Source organism: Phaethon aethereus (genome assembly GCF_964289735.1).
Source record: "Phaethon aethereus genome assembly, chromosome: 7".
Taxonomy (NCBI): Eukaryota; Metazoa; Chordata; class Aves; order Phaethontiformes; family Phaethontidae; genus Phaethon; species Phaethon aethereus.
Window position 1 is genome coordinate 33,541,965 of NC_138583.1, and position 22,510 is coordinate 33,564,474.

Genomic DNA, 22,510 nt, shown 5'->3' on the forward strand with positions numbered 1-22,510 from the left:
AAAATGATCATTTAGGTTGTGAAACGTTTCTTTTCACTGAAAGTAAAGGGCTTTCAAATGCAGAAGTAGAGTTACTGGGGCATTTTGCAGCGTTATCCTCACTAGACATTTCATAAACCATAATCTGTCTCTCTTTCAGGACGATAATCTTACACAATTTTGTTGTTCAGAGACTTTTAAAACGAAAGAGTACCTGCTCGAGGCATTCTGACTCGGAAGGACATAGCCAGCCTCTGAGGGAAGCGCGAGCACCGGCGCAGCATTAAGGAAACCAAACCGAACCAACCCCCGGCTCTCCAACCAAGCCCGGCCCAGCCATGCAGCAGGGGCAGGATGGTCATTAGCGGCTCCGGAGGAGCAAAGCGCCGTTTACCGAGGGCCCCACGGGCCGGGCCGGGCCGGCGGCACGCTGAGGGGACAGCTCTCCCGCCTAGGTGTACCGGCGAGGGGGGAGACCCGCCGGCCGCGCGGCTCTCGCGAGAGCGTGGGCGGCCGTCGCCTAGCAGCCGGCCCGGCCTGCAGCCTCCGCGGCCCCGCGATGGAGCCCGGCGGGCGGCAGCGGCTCCAGGGCCTGCGGCAGGAGGCAGCGGAGTACTACCGAGACCACCGAGTGCCGCAGCAGCTGGAGGAAGCGCTTAACGCCCTCTTCCCCCTCCGCCCCGCGGATCTCTACGGGGAGCTGGTAGCGCGGGGAGGGGAAGCAGCGCGCAGGCTCCCGCCCCGGCTCCTCCTGAGGGGCCGTCGGCCCCAGCCCGGGGAGCGAGGCCGGAGGGGGACTCTCCTTAGCGGGCAGGGGCCTTCCTGGCCCCGCTACAGGGGCGAGGGACAGCGTGGAGGGCGAGGCCGCCAGCGGCCGCGTGGTGCTCCCCGAGGTACCCGTGGGTGCCTGCCGTACCGAGCCTTCCACCAGCCCCCTCCCAGTTACCCGGCGTGTGCGCCGGGCGCTGTGCTTGCCCTCAGGCAAGGGTGTGCTGCCCGCCCCAAGGGCTTGATGTAAACCAACAGGTTGCTGCGAGGAGCTCGACGTCTCTGTGATTACAGTTAAACAATTTCCCGTAGGCTCAGGCAAGGTCTGTGATGGTTTTGTGTTTGTGACCAGTGGCACTTTGACTGCACATTTCTGCAGCAGCGGGGCTTTTTGTCCTGCGCGGGTTGCTTGTGTCAACACAAAACCGAAGTATGTTGCCTTGGGAGGGCACAGGTGAGCATCCCTAATGAAGCTGCTGCTCAGCATGGAGATGTCTTGGGGCAATGGCAACAAGAGATTAGGTGCTATTCACGCTGCAGCTATTCCTGGAAAGCATATGGGCCTCAGTAGAAGTCTCAAGAAGCAGACCAATTTTATCTGTTCCCAGTTGGCAAAATATTGTAGACAGTAGTTCTAATGAAACCTCAGTTAGTGGTGATACTGGAATTGCCAACATAACAATAGTGAGCAACTCTATTTTCTGGTATGTACTTTGGTGTGAAATTGGCTGTGGAAGTGAAATATTTCATTGCATCTTGGACTGTTTCCCATCTCCAAGTGTTTTACCATCACCAATGGAAGGGACTAGAACAGGTAACACCTGTTCTTGCTTTGCTTGGCGTTTGGTGTGTTCCCCTTCTACGTAGCTGTGTTTCCTAGTTTTCCCAGTTGGTAAGTCATGGGTTGGTGGCCATCTCCAATACCAGACTAAAGAATCAAACTATTAAGTAATTATGTAGTAAACCCCAGGTAGCAACTTAATCCTTTTTTTAAAGCAACATTAATGTTTATTAAATACGGGCAGAGCCCCAAATCTATTCTTATAGTTGGATGGTGACAGTTCCAACAGGCCATGTTGAAACAAGTAAGAGAACTCTGCCTGCCTGAAGTCTACGTTTTCACCTTTCTCACAGTACTCAAAGCTTGCTGACCTAAAATCCCAGATTTCCCATGTAGTGATCCCTAGGTATACCAGTTGTCTTGTGTCCTGTAACTAGGTGCCGCATACCAGCAACTTCTTAAAATTGTGCTAACCTTGTTAGTTCAGTTCTGTCCAACCAAAAAACTACTTCTAATTAGGAGAGTTTGGTCATCGTGAAAAATAACCTTATACCAAGTATGTTCTGTAGGAGAGGAGCCTACAACAAGAGTGACTATCATTGTTATTGAGGAGCTTGCTGACAAGCTTTTCTTCCTTCCAGATTAAATCTTCTGCTGTGAAGATCTTTAATATTGCATCTGTTGAGTGTTGAGACACATGAGCCACTGTACATATGTATTTGATGAAACAACCTTGAAACGTTATTGGATGTCTAGAACATTAAGTACTTTCTATAAGGAAGAAGTGTATTCTGAAAATACTTCTCATTTTTCCCTGTCTGCAGCACATACAAAATTTTATGCATAGTGTTTCACACAAGAACTTTTTCTGAACAGGAGGATTTTGGTTAAAGATTGTTTCTAGTATTTTTGTTAGGGAGAAAATTTACAACATTATTTTAAAGCTTAATAACTAGTTGTTAATAGATAAATAAATGAAAGCATGCAACAGCAATGCAACAGGAATTTTAATATAAAGTTAGGATCTAGTAGAGTTCCGTATGGATTTCTAAGAGTTTTTCTTGTCCAGGATCTTTCTTCTCTCCTTGTAGAAGAGACATGTATTTTTTCAAGACCTTACTCACAGACAAAATGATTATTTTATAGCAGCTCTGCACAGGGGAGGTGGAGGCTACGTGAATTCTAATAGAAATGAGTTTCATGAGTAGCACAATGACTATTTTTGTTATTCAGTGTAAAGCTGGGTGAGCTTTGGACAAATGCGTATTTTCTAGGAGAGTTAAGGACATTTTCATACTCAACGCTAACTTTGCCAAATAAATCACATGTTCATCTAACCTGGATGTGGCTTTGGACTTCCATGCGTAGATATCAGTTGGATCTGTTCCCTGGAATCTCATTCTTAAGCAGATAATATAGAAGTGTAACAGAAGTATTTTGAATACCAGGACATATAAATGGATTTGCTCAGTGATGGATTTGATGGGACAATATTTAATGGAATAAAAACCTCTTTGCATAGAAATTGCCTTTTAATGAAGTTATTTCTCTTTCATTTAAGGCTAACTACTTTTCTAAATTTTCAAAAGCTCCAGTAATATGCAAATTAGTTGGAAGAAAAGTTCTTGATGGAGTTGGTCAGCCAACATTAGAAGTCGAAATATACTGTACAGTTAAAAACAATGAGAAGGTATGAACTGCTTCTTCCTGTTTTATTTATTTTAATAAGACAATATCGGGGAGAGGTACTATTCTACTGACATCCTAAGGAACATTATATTTTCCATCTTTAATGAAAGGACATAAATCTCTGTGACTCAACAGTTGAGTGTTGTAACTTAGAAAAAAAACTGTCATGAAATTAAGCAGTGCCCCTTTGTATATTATTCATGTCTGTCTTAATGATCATGTAGCTTTTCCTTACACTCCATATCTAGCCCTGTAAAGTTCATTTTCCTGTTATATTTTTTTTTTATTTTCAGATCCTTATATTTCTGTTTGTATGACAATTTTTCAGAAAAATATAGTACAGGTCAAAAACACAGTATAGGTGAAGGTCACTGTTTTACACTGAGCTAATAGGCTGATGTGGGTGATGATAGTTAAGTGAAACATATCCATCTAGCATCTGCAATGCAAAACTGGTGGTGCATTGCCATCTCTCCCCCAACCTGAAATATTCAAGATACTGTCTTTGTAACTCTAGCTATTGTGGAGTAATTATTTCTACATTTCCTTAGTTAAACTATGGTTCACTTTGTTCTTGAATTAAATATAATTTCATAGATATTCACAGTATGTAAAGTTAATACTATTAATGCAGGCAACTCTGTGATATTTGTAAATGATGTCTTCATTAAGTGAATTTTCTTAAGTATTGTTTATTCTTCAGCAGTACAGAAAGATCAGTTTAAATTATCTAAGGAAGACAAAACGTAACTGATCATGAGGGATGGCACTAAGCATGAATGCTGATGAATCATGTTACAGCAGGCTGCCAACAGCTGCAGTAAAAGATGTCCTAATGACTGTATAGTCTTTAAAATAACTCCATTCTGTTCTGATAAAATACATGTGTAAAGCACATCTGTCAGGAGGTTTTTGCCGAAGAATTTTTAATTTAGGTCAAGAAACTTGAGTAATGTCAGTGATTACCAAAGTATGGAAGAAGGTACCTTCTTACCTAGGAAGAAGGTACTGGATGAAAAAAGATGAGTAAGTGGAGCAAACAGTAGATTTGGAGATAGATACTCATAGAGTTGGTAAGGACATATACTTCTTAGTCTTTCAAATGACGTTTCCAAGCTAGAAATTAAATAGTGTTTTGAGGTCTTTTACCTTTTTTTTTTTCAGAGGATTTGTTCCACTGTAATGTCTTCTCTTTCTCAAATACCTGAAAATGCGTTACCGGAAACAACTGAAGCTGATGAGAAAGAAAGAAGCGACTCTGTTAACACTGCTGTGGAATGGGTCAATGAACCACTGAACACAATGTTAAGGGACTTGAAGCCTACTGACCAGTCTAAAGTTGATAAGGTGCTTGGGTAGGTCTTGCATATTATGCAATTATTGCATTTGAAATATGCACTGTTAATTTATATTGTAAATGAAAAACATATAGACTATTCAATGTTTTCTACTATTTTTTAATGTTTTTAATATTTTAGGATGTCTATCTCAGATACATTCCACTATATTATTTCCTGCTTTTTTCATAATTATGATATGAAAATAGTGCTGTTTTTTACAAGGTTTCATACATGGGATACAAAAATAAGGGTCTCTAAGAAAAACATGCCTGAACATGTTCATGAGCCAAAGGCTCTGTTTAAGAAACTCATTGGTGCCAGTTTAATTCAGTGGGGATGTTTTTTCAGACTGCGACTCTACTTCTGTTCACTGCACTGCAGAACAAAAGTGGTACGGAAGGCCTGTGTGTGTGTCTTCTGCATTGAGCTAACCCACAGAAAACATGTATCTATGTACAGTTTTCAGGTTCTGGTGGAGTCTTCTCTCTGAGCAAGCTACTCCAAAAAGCTTCGTACTAGGGGCAATTACTTTCTTTGGAAACATAGTTTCTTTAGTAAACATCCATGTTAATTTTTCATACAAATATTTCTTCTTGGGAGCATCACAAAGTAAAAAAGAATGGCCATATTTTTCCATTCAAAGAAATATGTCTGGTTTTTAAAAGAAAAAAAGACTTGAGGAACTCTAGTATCACAGATGTATCTGTGTTTTCACAGTAACGTTAGAGGAGCTACCTGGCACCATTATGGCTTTCTTCACCCTGGAAGCAGTAATATGGCCTGTCATTCTCTTCTGTAGTTGGAAATGTTTCTTTCAGCTATATCACCGAGGAGAATGACACTTGGCTGTAGGGGTAGTGGTTGGGCTGCCACAGTTAACACAGACTGTAGCAAACAGAACTAATTGCCTTCCATGTGGGTTAGCTTTGGGGAAACATTGATGAAGGGGAATAAGGACTCAATTGGAAGGAAATTCTTCCAGCTGAAGTGAGTCTAAATAAGATTTTAATGCATTAATTACACTATATATCTTACATACTCAGTTTGCCTGAATTGCGTGACTGTGACCCATTTATGCAGTTTCTACTTTGTGCATGTAATTGAAATTCAGCCACTTCTGAGCTTGCAGCCACTTAGATAACCAGCGTACAACTGACCTATTGAATTAGCAACCTAGGCCAAGCTGTTGTATGTCATGAAGTTATGACAGGATCTGTTACTACCCATGCAAAGCAAATACATCCTTCATGCTAAGATTGTCTGCACAGAGGTGACTTTCAAACTAGTGTGATTTGAAAAGCATGTGTTAAGATTTATAATACTTGCTTGTGGTTCTTTTTGTTAACCAACGCTGCAGATGACTATGAAAAATTAATGATGTCATTGACTTCACCAGCTTCACACAATGAGTTTGTGGCAGAAGCTCAAATAGATGCCCTTAATCCACCTCTGAGCATGTTCTTTAGCCTGTATCCTGTGTCTGCTTGTCACATGTCTAACAATATTTTGAGCCAGTAATCTTTATGCCTCTTCCCTCAGTGAATACTTTACAAAAAAGGTAGAAGAAAAAAAAGGAATTCAAAACCAGGAAGAAGAAACAGAAGCCAATCCTGCCCTTAGTTCATGCACTCCATCAGCAACAGCACTACCTGGAGAAAAAAAAGCAGCAAAACCAGGTTTTAGTTTATTTTATTTTAATACTTTCTGCAATACAGATATTGATAAAGGTGCTAAAGTACTTTCTGAAGTGGACATGAATACTTCAGAAGACATGATACAGTGTCTCATGTTCAAAGGGTTTGGTTACTCTGTCCTAAATCTTCTTGTGGATCACAGCAGCTTCTACTGCAGAAATGAGAGAGGGGAAAATAGAGCATTTTCTCATCATTCACATGCATTGGTTGAACAGAGTTTCTGCCTTTGTTTTACAGTTGGCTTAGACAGCAGGTTATTACTCTTCAGAGTGAGGAATAAGAATGGAGGAGGATGCAAATGAAGAATAAAAATGAAAATGATAAGGAAAGAAAAAGGAATCACAAAACTGAACAGGAAAATGGAAATAGAATTAAGATAGAAGTTGAAAAGAATGGAAGGAGGGAGGAAGGGAAGTTTCTTGCTAAGACTGAGGAAAGGAGGAAATAAGGTGAAAAGCAAAAGAGAAAAAAGGAAGGGGATGAGATGGGAATGATGGGCAGTACAGAGTAAAAAGAGGTAAGCAGATAATGCTACTACAGGAACAAATGGTGTCAGAGTAGAGAAACAGGGTAAGTATACATGGTCAAAAAAAACATTCCAGAGCAAAAAAACACCATACCTCCATATATGCATTACCCTCAGGGGGGAAGAAAAAAAAAGTTGTTATCATTTATTGGAAGGGCAGAAAATTTTTGCAAATTACTATTTCTTATCACTTTAGTTTCAAGTGTCATATACTATCAGTAAAACCTCCCGGTTAATATATTAGATGTGGGCACAGTAAATTCACCTTCGACCTGAAATGTAATGTCTGCAGTTGTCAGGTCAGTCCAGATATCATCATGTTGTATATTATACTTTTAGTCAAGCTTCTGCTGATACATATATTATTTGTTTTCACTAATTGTGTTTTCTTTATATTTGATTGTGACATTGACTGTAGTATTATTGTTAGAATCAACACCTGACTGTTAGGTGCCAATGATTATAAAGCTACTTGTTGTTACAGGAGACCACTAACAGAAAGTGTCTTCCAGTAGCAGGTGCTTTCAGAGGTAGCATCTGTGTTGTAATTTATGCAGGTTACAATGTAGTGTAGTGTAAAGGATCTCTGCAAAACACTGCAGTTTGTCAGAGTTGCTCAGTACTTAATTACTAGTGTCTATGTGTGTAGCTCTTCATCCTTAGTGTAAGAGGTATAGAATCTCTGTATAATATACAAATGATGTATAATCTAACCTGCCTATCCAATTAAGGTCCTATTAAGAACATTTTATCATAAAATATCAGTTGTATCCTGTAGTATTTATATTTTATTGAAATAAAAACTTGTGTGGCACTCCTATTAGGAACCAAAGTAGTTGGTGAGATTTACAAACAAGTACCCAATGCATGTGATTCTTGAGAATCGGACAGCTTATTTTGGTTTCACATAGGTGCTTATTGTACGTGTTCATGTAAGCACTGTAGGCAATAAGTATGATAGTGGGAGCTCCTGGGTTTCAAGAATTTTGACAAAAGTTACTCTTCTGTATTTGAAAGAGAAATAAGTTATTTTGAAAATCTAACAAGACTATGCATGTGGAAAATTTAAAAGATATGTTTTCTCATTGGAAAATCCAACTGTTACAGGTATAATTTTTTTTAAAGTCATTATAAAAAGAAATCAAATATGTATACTCCCAATCAGGTTATAATGTAATCTGCCAAGTTGTTTATGCAAAAGCTGAGCACATAAGGAGGACAATAAAGAATACTGAAATCATGCTTTATGAAAGAAACCTGAAAAATGATATAACACTACTGGATATAAACATAGATAAATAAAAATACATATTTCAGTGGCTGAAAGATCTCCAAAAGAAATGGATTTGAAATACATTTGACACCAGAGCGAGGACAGACGCTTTGCTTACTTGTAAGGTCATTTCATATAAAACAACTGACAAGATTAACTTCTAAAAAAAGAACCAATTCTTTTGTAATATGAGTACCTACTGAAATGACAATATCATATGTACTCCTATAACTGTGATACATAAGCTTTTTTTTTAAACCACAAAAATAGCTAGCTACTACTCTCTGTCTTGTAGGAAAGAAGGTGGCAGTTGCAGAGAGACCGATCCCACCTGCAGAACCCGTTGAATCAGTGCTTTGTGGCAGCTTAGCCATTGGGGGAACATCGCTTGCTATAGCTAAGGCTGGTGCCACCATTAGCCGTATCCCATTGTACTTACATATTGCATTGCTGAAACATGATCAGGTACATGTGACTTTTGTAATTTTGTTTATTTTATCCCAGTTATCACAATTATTCTAGAATTCGGAAGCCAGTAGTCCCTCGTGACAGTGGTATTAAATATACCTTATAGAATACACCCTTAAGACCATTGCCTGTAGCAGTCTTTGAACCCTGTGCTATAATTAAAATATATAAGAAATTATTCTGAGTTTTAGCATTTTCATTTTCACATGGTACTCCCAATTACAGGATTCACCTAAAGAAATGACTCTACCACTCCCAATGGTTACTCTGTTGAACTGTGAAAAAATTTTACCTGCAAAACTGAAATTAGTGAAAGAAGTTATGCTTATACCACCAGTTCAGTTATCACTCAAACAGGTACTGTTTCATTTTAATTTTTATAAGTGTATTCTATAGACTTCTTATAAATGATATATGTACATAAGTATATAGATCTTTTCAATATCGTCCTTACAAACTGTGTTTTTTATTTTTTGTTTGCAAGGCCAAAGTTTTAACAAATGTTAGTGCAGAATTCTAACACAAAGAACATTAAAAGTAGTAAATAGATGAATATTTAAAAGAAGATATATGAAGATTTCAAGTTAAAAATGTATGTGTTAATATAGAGGAGAAAATCAGTGCATTGAAAAAGATGTAGGGGAATTGTGTTACACAACAATAAGAGATTTTAATTTTGTTTAGAATGTGATTTTACATTAATAGATTATAAATAGTATCTCTCAGTTGATAGAGCATACAAAACAACAAAGCTCGTAACAACTTCACAGGAAAGCATAAAAACTTGGGGAATATATTGCTTTAAAAATGAAATTGTGAAGATAGGTGGGAATACAAAGCAGAATAAAATCTAATCTATTCAAGGGGCAAGAAGGACGGATTAAACAGATTGGATCAACCCTCTCTTTTTGTTTAGCCATGTGTGGTATTATAGACTGAATCTTTATGTTAGGTCTGCAATTTCTACTTTGTATGCTGGTGACCTGAACAAATAGCTGAGCTTGATTCTCTTTCTTTTTCCTTTTAGTTTTTAGAATTGTCACCAAGAGCTCTTAATAAGGTTGCTAATTCTGTACCTTTCAAAGATGTAATGCCTCCTAGTGCTCATGTAGGAGCTCATGTAGCACTAGGACTCTAGTAGCAAGCTGTTTGCTGCAGTGCAAAAAATGTAGCCATTTGTCCTGTGTTGATGTGTTGTCAGCTGTGACTGACTTCTGCCCCCTTCAGTATTTCTTTACTGACACATTTAAGAAAATCTGAACTGTGATTTACAAAGTTAGCATTAAACTTTTACTAACTCAGATGAAAAGGAAAAAGAGTCTTGCATTAAAAGCAATGGATTCCTCCATTCCCCAATGTTTAAAATTCAGACAGCTATTTTATCCCTGTTTCCTGGAAATGTTCTGAAGGTAAATACATTCAATTTTGTCAGAATTTCCAGTTCAGAAGTCGTAGATAGAGTCACAATTGTGAATGGTGACTACCATCTTCCCACTTCTCAGATATTACATAGGCCGAGATACTGCTTACTTGTTAGATTTAGGAAGGGTTCCTTTTGGGGAAGAAGAGACCGCGTTTCTTGCCATCCCATTCAGTGGCGTAATCAAATATTCCTGTTCATTCCACTCCTACTAACCCTTTATCATTGGGCGCTTGACTGTATTTTGTGGGTGGGGGGATTGTGTTGAGGAAGTCTGTAATTAATAGGTTTTTTTAAAAATACTTTATATTAGGATATGCATTTAGAATAAGTGTTCTCTCTCTTCTGATTTAACCTATAAAAATGAAATAATTTATCTTTCTTTTGAAGATTACTGTTGTTTAATTTCAGGGCATAGAAAGAGTTCTGGATATTCAGAAAGAAATGATGAAACTGTTGGAGCCTCCAGGCAAAATGGTACAATAAAAATGTGTGATAATAATGTGATGTACTTCATTTGGTCTTTCTACTACTATTGTCTTTTTAAGCTTAAACATGGAACATTTACCCTGTTATCAGGCATAGTCTTATGGCACAGAATAGAAGATGTATTTCTCTGACAGATGATTAAAACATTGGCCATTTGGTGATACTAAATTAACGAAGATAAAATAAAACATTGTTCTAAGCATAGTAAGACTTTCTGTTTATCTGAAGAAGTATACTGGGAGTGAATGATATCACAGTGAATATAGAGTATATGGTTCTGATCTTGTTAAGTCTCACACACATGCAATGAGTATTATTCAAGGTACTATTACCGTAGTAGTCTATCAATCTCAGTATGTGCATATGCTTTTTGCAAAGTTAGGTTGTTGGGTTTCTCCAAGTAAAGAGTCTAGATTCTCATTTCTAAGATCCCCTAAGGTCCCCGCCATTTCTAAGATCTAATATCTAAGTATTTTTGATAGGCTAGGTGAGAATCTTTTGAAAAACAAATAATGGTTGGAGTGATGCCCACATAGAAATAAATATTTGAAATGAGTTACCACCACAAAATAAAACTGGAGAGTTGCTGATACTATTCAAGACAAAACAGAAGCTATTTCCTAACTTACTTAAATACTTGCAATCTCTTTAGACCAAAATTCAGTAAACTTTTTTTAATTACATTTTTTATTCTGAGGACTCTCTGTCATTTTTGGACTTTTCCATGGAATTGATTTCTTTCTTTTTTCACTCCCAACAGCTTGCTCCTCAACTAGCAGACAGTAAGAAAGGCAGAGTGCATAATACAGGGAAGAAAGCTCCGGTAAGAAAAGAGATTGTAATTTTAAGCCTTCATCAATGTATTAACAACAGCAGGGAACCAAAATGTTCTTAAGAAATGAAACATTAATCTACATTACCATTTTGGAAAGGTCAAGCCAAGACTTAAATATTCCAAATGCTGATATTTTACATAATAATTTGGATTCTTTAGACTATACCTTCCCTTCCTGTGGAACAATAACAGAAAGAGGAAATTATTCTGGAATCTGGTCATTTTTCTCATATAGAAAACCTGGTAAATTATCAAAATGAGCATTTTCCAGGCCTGAAGCACCAGCAGAGAACATGCCATTTTGATCATGTAGGCCGTAAAACTGTTAACTGTAAGACTTGCATATTGTGCTGCTTCCTAGCTCTGGGAGCAAAACTCCCCTCATAATCATTCTTCATTAAGTTCCCGGTTCCTGTTTGAGGTTATAGATAATGGCAGATAACCAGTAGCTCAAGGGCAGCACTCACAACAGGGCACAGGACATTATTTTATATGACTCAAATAATCTTTTTTTATCACTTCAAAACCTATAGATGAGTTTTCCAAATAGTGGGATGGAAATGCCATGCTGGTTTTGCTTTCCATTCTGAGACAATTAAAATACTATCAGGTGAGATTGTTGCTGTTGTGGAATATACAAAAGAGAGGATGAACAAAAGTTTTCCTATTTTTTTGTTGCTTAAACAACACAAAGTTCATCTCATTAAGTAGCTGGCTAATGTTTTTCTGGTGGGTATTTTCCATATGCTTATCACAATATGTACTGCAGTCGCAAGTTAAAATAATTCCTTAAGATATGCACAAGGAAACAATGCATTAGTCTGAAAAAATTCCATTTCAGTAGGAAACAACTGAAGGAGATAGTAGAGAAACTGAATTTTAAACTGATAAAAGCACCATGTTAGTTGAAACTTTTCTGGGGGAAAAAAAAGGAAAAATCATGAAGTAGGCAGTAAAGAAGAAGAAGAAGAAGTTGTTTAGGTTATAGAAGTAAAGACTAGACAGAAAAAAATGTTTAAGATAAACAATGCTTTTAATAAAATGTTACAAGGCACAACATATGGGTGCCTTGAAAATCACATGAAAATGCAGCCATAACTTCAACCTTTCATTAAATGCAGGAAGACTGCAGCATTTCTTGATGTCTATTGCTGCAGCTTAGTGCTCCAAAGGGAACAATCAAATAGATTGTCTCTCGTTGCAGATTGCTACAAAATAATCTCATGACAATTTGACCTGCATTTTCTTCCTAATTTTGTATGTGAAGGAACATTCATACATCCTCTGTAGCTAGGCCTCTGTGCTCTCTGCTGTAGTTAGTTCTCTAACTCTTGCCAAAACTGATGCCTTCCAATTGACTTCTCCAGTCTACCTCAGGATTATATCCTGCTGCTTCCTGGGCAACTTAGTGTCATTCTTCATAATCCAAAATTCACAGGCTTTAAAGTTAAAAATCAGTGTTTGAAAAACCTACAAAAAACCTGACAACAGAAGGACATGTGAAATATTTGCTCAGTGCAACTCTGCTTGTGGCTCATGTCCAGGAACACTGTTCCTGAGGCAGACAGCTCCATGCAGCTGTGCTAGAGGGATTTTCCCTCTATGAAATTTGTTCCTTCTAGAAGTCTGGGAAGGTTCTAGTGTTTCTTGAATGCTCCATAGAGGCAATATCAAAGTTGTGGTTGAGGATAAATGAGTAAAAGCTGTTTAAAAGCAGAGAATATGTTTTTCTGGCAAAGGGATGTTCCACAGCACTGGAAACTTTTACATAGCTTCCATGACAACTCAGTGGTTGTCAAGAGTGCCTTTAAAATCTTTTTGTAAACCAATACTACCTATATAAGATCAAGAACTACATGATTAGACCTACTTCCAAAGAATATTAGAGAGAAATTCACAGAGAATTGTCCTTAAAGTTGCTAATGCGATTTCTGAGAACAGATTTATGTTTTGATGACTAAATGCAGACAGAAATGAGAGTGAAAGAAAAAAATTCAGTATTATGTATGTACATGTGTGCAAATAAAGTGATTATTTTTGTTTTACTTTCAGCCACGAGCCTTAAAAAGAATATCACACTTAGGTTGCCTAATAACACAATGCGATAATCTAGAACAACCACTACTCCTGATGCAAACAGCTTGCAACAATATAGGTCTGGAGCTAGGAACAGACATGTATTTAGCAATAAATTGTGCTGCTCAGGAATTAATGGATTATGTAAGTTATTTTCAATGTCTATTTTGTTGGTTCTTAAAAGGAATGTAGCTATTTGTTAACATTATTTATTATTACATTGCAAACTCACCTAGAAGCTTCTACCCTCATTTTTTAAAGTACCAGTCAAGCAAATGAAAAGAATTGTATCTGCATTTATAAATTATGGTTGAATCAGTCCTAAAAGTGTAGCAGATACGTAACTGGATTGTGTGTGCAAGGGGACGAGACATGCAGCCATCCTTCTGGTAGCTTGATGCAGTGGGAGCAGTGAGAATGCATGTATTCCTCCTCCGCAGCTGTACCAGCATGCTGGTGGTGCACCTTGCATGGACTAAGGCCCACTGGACCAAGGCAGACCCCCATTACAGCTTGTTTTCTCCTACAGGAATCTCTATTACTTTCATGATTTAACTTTAATCATTCAAATGGTAGAAGCCTGCCTGCATCAGCCAGGCTTATTCCTTTTCTCTGTTTATTTAATAAGATTTTCCAGATGAGTCTGTGTCAAATACAGCAAACTGTTTTAATGGGCAAACATCTACTACGTGCTCTATTTAACAAACCAACTTCATTTCATATTACATCTCAGACAATTCTGAATTAAAGTATTAAGCGGGAAATCTTGTTGATTTTTTTTTTTTATTTCACCACAAGGTATAAAGGAAATAATTATGTTCTATCCACCTTGCTTTCAAGGATGAAGATCAAGAAATTTTTTACACAAGTATACTTCTGTAATTCCTTCATACCACTAGATGCTTCTTTCTGCATTTTATTACACTACCTCTGTTGTTTTCTTCAAAGTACCTTGACCTTTCTGTGTGCTTTTACTATGGTATGTGTGTATACCCACTAACATTCATCTCATTGTGTACCAACATTCATTTTTTAATCCTTATTTTTCAAGATTTTTATCTTACAAAGTTTATTTATCTCCAGCTGAAGTCTTAAAGTTCTTATCCCTTGTTCCATGACCAATCAATCAGGTTTCTCATTAAGCAAAAAAAGAAACTTCCCATTGTGTTTAATAGCTCATGAGATTTTGTGTATTTGGGTGTACTATAGTGACAAACTTTCCATTATTAATACCTTTTGTGAAAGCAGTTGCTTTCTTTCCTGACAATTGGTGATATCTGTATCCCATACCAGAATGAGCAAAATCTTAACCAATGAATTCTCAGTAATTCTGTAACTTTCTGTTATTGAACTGTTAAAGTCACTAATGCAGTGGGTATTCTGGCACAGTGTGACAGCTTAATAATCTTCGTACGCTGCAGTTTGTGCTTCCCATAATGATAAGACTAGTTTTAAACTAGTCCTTTTTTTGAAAGGGGAAAGAGGCAAGAAAAGGCAGTATCTTGTTTTTGAGTGCTCAGGGTGCATTCCTCTCCCATAGCAATGTTTTCTTTCTGAAAAAGAGGACAAAAAATTAACCATTTTTGGAAAATAAAAGTGAGACTTTTCATGCAAGATTTAATCAAAATGTCAAATACTGTTAACTTTATGAGAAAATATAAAATAGTGTGAAACTGGCAGTGTTGCCTAGAAAATGCTGAATGGATCTCCCTTGTTTTGGGAGTGGCATCTTTCAGAGACTTTGACATGAGCCCACTGGATCCCGCTGTTACTTTAGGCAGAGTTTTCTACAACAATGTGTTGACACTTAGACATAAAGCAGGCAAGTGAACATGTGTTTATTGAACACGCAGTCCACTGCCTTAATAGAGATACTACTGTCACAAGATCTGTATGCTAGTACTCTGTTTTTTAAAGTATTAATTACCTTCCTTATCCTTTATGCTTTTTACATTACTTTCTAGGTTAAAGGAAAATACGAAATACTCACTGGAATGTTCAAAAGTCCTGATGAAATGGTTGACATGTATGTGGAACTGATTAATAAATTTCCTTCTATTATTGCATTAATAGATCCCTTAAGAAAAGAGGTAAGATACCACGGTGCGGTCCTTGAAAAATTGATAATACTGTTAAGTGGCATATCACTGAACTTCTCACATTTTTAAAAAACATATAAAATACAAGTTTCTGTTTTCAGACTCTTTAGGCACAAAAATATCACTATAAAAATGTATTTAACAATTCATTTGCATAGCCTTAATTGACAATAACTCAATTTTTCAATACTTTTGACATAATTCCTGCCAGAAAATAATCCTGGCATGAACAGAATATGGCCAGTACAAATATTGTAAAGAACTACAAGAATTTTTTTTTCTCATTCTATGTGCTAAACCACTGTTGGTTTTATTGTATTTTCCTTCTTATGTAAACAAATAATTCAAATTATAAAATCAAATTATAAAATTCAAGTGATCTATAAATGATATGAGATGAGATGAGAGAAGCTAAAACTTGGACGTAGTTGTATATGCCTTAGAATCACTCAAAAATAATTATTGCTGCTATTCTTTGTGATTGAGATTTATACCCAAAGCCGGAACAAACCTGTCACTCACAGCATTGCTTGGCAGAAGTTTCAAAGTGGTACTAAGATACCATGTATTTACTACTGTGATCAAAGTTAGAGGAGTTAATTTAGTGTGGCCAATAGATTACAACAATAAAGTAGAATACTATTAAGCATGTTGTCAAGTTATAAGTGGATGAAAGAAACAGACTGCATAACCTTAAATATTAGCATTTATCCATAAGATTAAGTTTCCATGTATTACAAAAGAGATAAAAACTTAATTGTAGCAGAACCTGCAATTGTAGACCTAGATTCTGCAGTTCCACAACTTAATAAAAATTTGCTCTTGCTGTCGAATTGCACACTTTATCTTCTTTAAAGTAAATATATGGGGGTTGTTTTCATGAACAAAACATGAAGACTGTGATTGAAGGGGAAAGAAAAGTGATGTTGTCTTTGTGAACCTGCCCAGTGCCTCAATCAATAATTCTAAAACAGATGAACTGCAAAATCAATCTGATTTTGTTCTTATCTAAAACACAGATAAACACAGATTTTTCTAATATCTGTGTTTACTGTTACCTCACTCTATTTAGCCTTGCCTCCCTGCACTGTTTCAGTCTGACTCTCTGAATTACCCATGTTCCAAAACACCAGACTGTTCCCCACTCCTGCCAGGGCTGCAAACTTCCTTGAGAATTCTTACGAAGAAACATATATTGCAGTACGAAAATCTGCAAGAGAGTTACAACAGATACTGAAGTGCCATTTGAAATAAATAGAACACTCTTAAGGGATATGCCTCTCCTCCTCCTCCCCCCTCACAAATCTACAAAGTTTACCCATGCCGTATCTTTGCCACAGATAATTAGGTCCTTGAGGATTAGCTCTGGTACCAGTTCAACAATTCATTGCCAGACAGCAGACCACTTCAGGTGCTTAAGTTTAAACATTTGTTCTGGTGTCAAAAACTTCATTTTCACTTACACGTGAGCTTGAAATCCTCATAGGTATGAACCCTTATACAGACTGCAGCTATATAGGTACAAAAGTCTGTCTGATCTGCAGACCAAGAATTATTACTGGCAAATTATATTAACTAGAAAAGCAATGTTTTTAATGTGATAACTTTGCATTCTGTGGACACAAAGCAAGCAAATTAATTTATAAATTTCTTCTTTCAAATTACTATATCTGTGTCCTTTATTTATCCTTAAACCTCAGCACCATGTGGACAACGCATTAAAATCAAGAAACAAAGACCCTAAAAAAATGGAGCTTTGCAGGAAAGAGAGCTTTGTACTCTGCTGTTCCTTCGTACAGTTCAGTCATACAGCTCTGATCATCCTGCCTTGATACGTGTCATTGAGTCTATGACTGCCTCCTGTTTCATTATTCTATACTTAAATATTATGGATTCCTCTGAACAAAACCATAGAAAATTATTTTATATTCCATTAAATTTAAATAAAACTCAGGAAGGAAATCAAAATAGCACATTCTTACAGTTAATTTAATTTGAAATATTTTAAACTATACTTGTGTGCAACTAGCTTTAATAATTCCACATTAGAATTCATGTTTTCTAGCAAAATCTTAAAATCCTAGCAAAATTCCAGTGCCATGTTTTTCTTAGGTAGACAGGTTTAAAATACAGTATAATATATAATATGTTTATATGAAGGGTATCTTTTGGATTAAATACAAATTTTTTATTTTTATTTTTACCTCCTCAGTTAGGGTTTTCATTCAGTTTAGTTTTTTAAACTCCAGTTATTTACTTGATTGCTTATGCAGGACCGACAACAATGGGATAACATGTATTGTGCTCTTGGATCCAAATGTTACTTGATTGCTGAAGATGCTGCCACATATATTTCCAAACTTAAAATTGACCAAAACATAAACATACCACGGTGCAGTGGTGTTGTCCTAAAATACATCAACCAAACCAAGGTATCAGACCTCATAGAAGTTACTGGACTTCTAGACGGTGAGTAGAGGGGGAAAAGGGCTGACTTTCACACCCTACAAGTCAATAAATAGTGTTGCTATGCCTGTAAATACTACATCTTTTTATGTAATTATTGCCACTTCTGATTTAGAAAGTGCTTGTCAGAAGAAACTAAAATTCATGTTTTGATTCACCAGTGTCTGTTCAGGAGCTTAAAACAGCGTTCAAGGCTTCGACTATGGTAAATTAATACACTGGATGCTTTGAATGAGAGTGCCCTTTGACACTGCAGCTAACTGTCATACAGTTAGATACCAGAATTAAAATGAAAGAAGATGTAGTTGAGTAATCTGAATTTTGATTCAAGTTAATACTAGTGTTAATAATTAAGAAATCCAAGCAAGTCCAAAATATTTAAAATTGCAGTTTACATAGATTATTGACTACATATTACTGAGCTTTTGTGGTAACAGTACTAAGAACTTGGGCAGTTTCATATGTAAGATTTCTCTTTGTATCAATTTTTCTTTATTAATTTTTATACCCAAGGAATGGATGGACAAATTTAATATATGTAAGTTCCTTCCTTATTCCTTCAAAAAGCCCAGAATCACTATATCAAAGCTAGTAAATAGCAACTTGAAGATTTCACTCAGTCATGATGGTAAACTCTTTTTTTATAGTGAAGAAAAATCATTACTATAGTAAGGAGCACATTTAAAATAAATAGAACAGCCTCCTAGCCTGTAGAATACATTACCAGACAGATCAGCTAGAGACAGAAATTAGGATAGGATGTTAGATACTCCCTTATCCATGTTGAAAATAAAATGTAATGGTAATGTAGCAAATACAGTTTACATCTTTATGAGATGGGTTTCATTGGTTTTATTCCTATTTATAATTAAGCTTAGATAGCCCAAAGGTAAAAAAGAATGAAAAGTCCAAACAATTTCTGTGTTGAATATATAAAATATACACTAATGAAGGTTTTACACTCCTGTTATATATAGGTCAAAGACATATTACCATATTAGGAAGTCCAGATGGAGAATCTTCTGATGATAGCCTTGTGGATCTGGTAAGTCTTGAGAGCTGTTCGACTGCAGAATTGCCAAAACACTGCTTTTAACATGAACTGTTTTTTAAGGAGAAAGCCTTTTTCTGCTTGAGAAAGAAACAACATTTCACAAAATGGGCTTTTTCTAGAGAGTTGCTTTTTTCCCCCAGAGAGAGTTAATCTTTGAGTTTAAAGAGAACACACAGGAAATTTGCCAAAGCAGGGAGTATATTCAAAAGTGTGTATGATCTATTTGTTGCATTACTTTATAAAAAAAAGTGACTTAAAAAATTCCTGAGTAGTAATAATATTTTAGGAAAAAATTCTTAACACTAATATATTTAGTCTTTTTGTATTAGAGCTACATTTGCAAATAAAATTTCATTTCATACGCCAGTGAAAATTACTGTTTGCATCCGACAAATCTTTCATTAAGATACTTTATTCCCATTTCAAGGAGAGGTTTTATCTGTAGAAGGATAGGAGTGTTAAATTAGAAGCAGGATACCATGTGTATTAATGAAGGATGACTTCACTTCCCAAACTGTGTAGTTTTAAAATACGCACTTTCTCGTTTAAGGCTGTTGGACTGGGTGCCAGGTTTATCAAGTTGGGAGGTCTTTCCCGCGGAGAAAGGGTGACCAAATACAACCGCCTTCTTGCTATAGAGGAAGAACTGGCCAAGAATAGAACGCTACGTATGAGCTTCTTTCTTACTTTTGTTTTCAGCTTGCAATGAATACGAGAACAAAGATTGGAGGGAGAATGATTGAAACTGCACCACAGGAGGGAAGCGAAATCAAAAGACTATAAATAAGCGCTGACAAAAAAAACCTAGGATAGCACTTGCCACAATGTATATTGTTGTCCTAATGGATTATCTGTTTACTGAATGTTAAAATAGACCCCTTCTTGAGGAGTAGCCTACATTAAGCTTTTTTCCAGAATTAATTGGTTGGAGTCTTGAAGCCCACCGTGCAAAAGGAACAAAACAAAAAACATGCATATAACACGCCGAAAAGCTGCCAAAATGGAATTTTAGGCCACATACCCCACCTCCCTCAAGGCCCTAAACATATATTGCTAACATAACTTCATTTCACAACCCCCTTTTGTGTGTTGCATTTCCAGCAAAATGTATTTGGAACGCTAGAATTGCATGGGGAAGGACTAAAACCCAAGAAAAAACGAAGTTGAGGATGCACATTCAGCCTTAGCCACTTGTATGCATCTGCCAGCATTTCAGGATCTGCGTCTTCTTTTTACACGATACTCCACACTGTTAAATGCTTAACGGTTCATTAGAGCCACTTCTCACTTGCTCAGGTATCAATCAAGACAGAATAAAGGCATACAGTCTGAAGGGGAAGCAGAGAGACAAGGAGAGGAAGAAAAGAAGGAAAGGATTTGCAAGAATTTATTATGCCTTAGAAAAAGAAAAGTGAAGAGGAATTAAGTCATTTTACCCTTCTATTTCTAATAATTTTCAATGTTCTACGCATAGGCTAGCAGTACTCGACATGCATGCTGTAGAACAAAGTTTTTATATAAAAAATAAATTGTTGAAAATATTATTTTTTAAATCTCTCCCTTGCTCGTGTATAATCATTGCAAAAAACAGAAATGTAGACAGAAATTCTTTATTGCCTCCGAAGTAGTTTCACAGGATGCACTTTTCAAAGACAAGACAGACAATGATAGAGCTATGAATTTTAACTGCCTCAGCAGTATTAATATATCCCCTACTCAAATGGTATAGTCTAAGCAAAAGTGCTCGAGTTTGACAAATACTTAAACCTTTATCTCATAAAGTGAAATAGCAGCAATCCTCGACGCCGTTAATCACTTGACCGAAGTAAAATCCAGTAACTAAATTAACAGCAGGGAAATACTGAGACCGCAGGTCTGAGCTGCATACCAAACCCTTCATTTGGCTGGGCTGTGAGCTACGGAATACACCGGAGAGCAGCGAAGGAGGGGACTCTTAAGTGGCTCGGAGACAGGAGGTGACACTGACCCATCAGGGTTCCCCCCAGAGTCAGGGGATGGGGCAGGCAGCTGGGCCCCGGAGCACCGCAACCCCGGCGCTCCGGCTCCCGCGAGTAACCCTGGGTGCATGGAAGCCCCACTGCCGAGGCTGCCTTTCAGGCACCGGGTCCTCCTGGACGGTGCGTGTGAACCGCTTGCAAGCGGAACCACAGGCTGGCCACCCCTTCACGAAAGAGTAACAAGTGTAGCCGAGGTGTACTCGGCGGTGGGGTGGCCACTGCATACGTGGCAATCAGCGGGAGTTAGGTGGTAAGGGTAGGGAGGGAGGAGTGTCACACCCTTGGGAAGAACAGCAGTGAGAAGAGAGGGGAAGCGATAGCTGCAGGAGCAGCAGCTGAACGCGGGCTTACATGAGGTTATTAAAGGCTGGGGTAGAGAAGAGGTGCAGTCAGCTGATGGGAACTTTTGGAAGAGCACCAGTGCAGAGGAAGGTGGGTGTTCAAAAAAAGGACAGCAAGGGGAGATGATTAGTGAAGAAGGGAATGCAATAAATGTCCCAGCTCAAGCTGCTGTGCACCATTCCCTAACCCTGTAGTCAAAGTGCAGGCCTTTGTTTTCAGGGGCCAGACTTTCAAAGGTGTTTAGAGACCTGTTAAGCATCACGTGGCATTTTAAAAAACTCTGGGTGCACCAGAGAACACCACAAGAAAGCAGATTACAGCAAACATTAGTTTGTTTTTTCTCTTTATTTCAGGTGAAGCAAATCTTGAATTTATTGCTTTTGCTGAAGAATCACAGCCAGAAAAACAACCTTCTGATGTACTTCCTCCCCCAAAACAGGACTCGTTGCCTCCACAGCTCTCTCAGCCAGCCCTGGAGGATTGCAGCCTGCCTGCTCAGATCTCAGAGAACAGCACACTGACCTAGGTGGTCCACATTAACTTTTGGGTAAATTTCTAAAAAAAAAAAAAAAAAATCTTTTAAGAAACTCGTATATTAACTATTCCTTAATCTACTTGTTTTTGAGCACTTTAGCCAAAGATTTTTAAAAGCATTCACATACTAGCTTCTCTTTTACCCAGGAGAGCAGTGCTTTCAGCTGAAACCAAGTTAACAGAGCCCTGGCTCTAGTTTGAAAATACCACAAAAAAATTCTGTGCTGTATTTACAAATTGACAAAACAAATAACGTCTGTGTTAAGTCTGAAACTAAATGTTTGTTTTGGGAAAGTCGAACTCTCTCTCCATACAAAGAGCAAGCTATTGACAAACAGTAAGGAAAAAAAAAATTTTTTTTACAAAAAACAAAGGCCTTGACTGTTATGCTGCTCCATCCCCCCACACCCCCTCAATGCTGCTCTTAGATCTAGCCTACAAGGGAAATTTTGCTCCAGTTCTAGCTAGCTAGCAATACAAGCGCCTCAGTGCAAACCCCAAATGTAGGGCACAAAGCTGTAATTGGCATCACTAGGAAGCTTGCTTCAGTCGGAGGCAGGGAATAACAAGTCACTTCCACAAGGTCTGGGAAACTTGTCAGGAGTCTTTTTAATAAGCAACAGTGAAAAGATAAATAATTTATGTCCTAGGTAACAAAC

The 22,510-nt window shown here is 37.5% G+C and overlaps 1 protein-coding gene across 1 annotated transcript; it reads left to right on the top strand.

Annotated features, from left to right (window-relative positions):
• The first annotated feature begins 351 nt into the window (after window positions 1-351).
• On the top strand, window positions 352-22,256 carry ENO4 (enolase 4). Its single transcript, XM_082002421.1, has 14 exons — window positions 352-682; window positions 3,090-3,218; window positions 4,382-4,572; window positions 6,097-6,233; window positions 8,346-8,515; window positions 8,744-8,875; window positions 10,350-10,415; window positions 11,188-11,250; window positions 13,315-13,482; window positions 15,303-15,428; window positions 17,711-17,906; window positions 18,881-18,948; window positions 19,508-19,625; window positions 21,671-22,256. Exons 1-14 carry the CDS (start codon window positions 539-541, stop codon window positions 21,841-21,843), a joined length of 1,881 nt encoding a protein of 626 aa, XP_081858547.1. The 5' UTR covers window positions 352-538; the 3' UTR covers window positions 21,844-22,256.
• The last annotated feature ends 254 nt before the right edge of the window (window positions 22,257-22,510 follow it).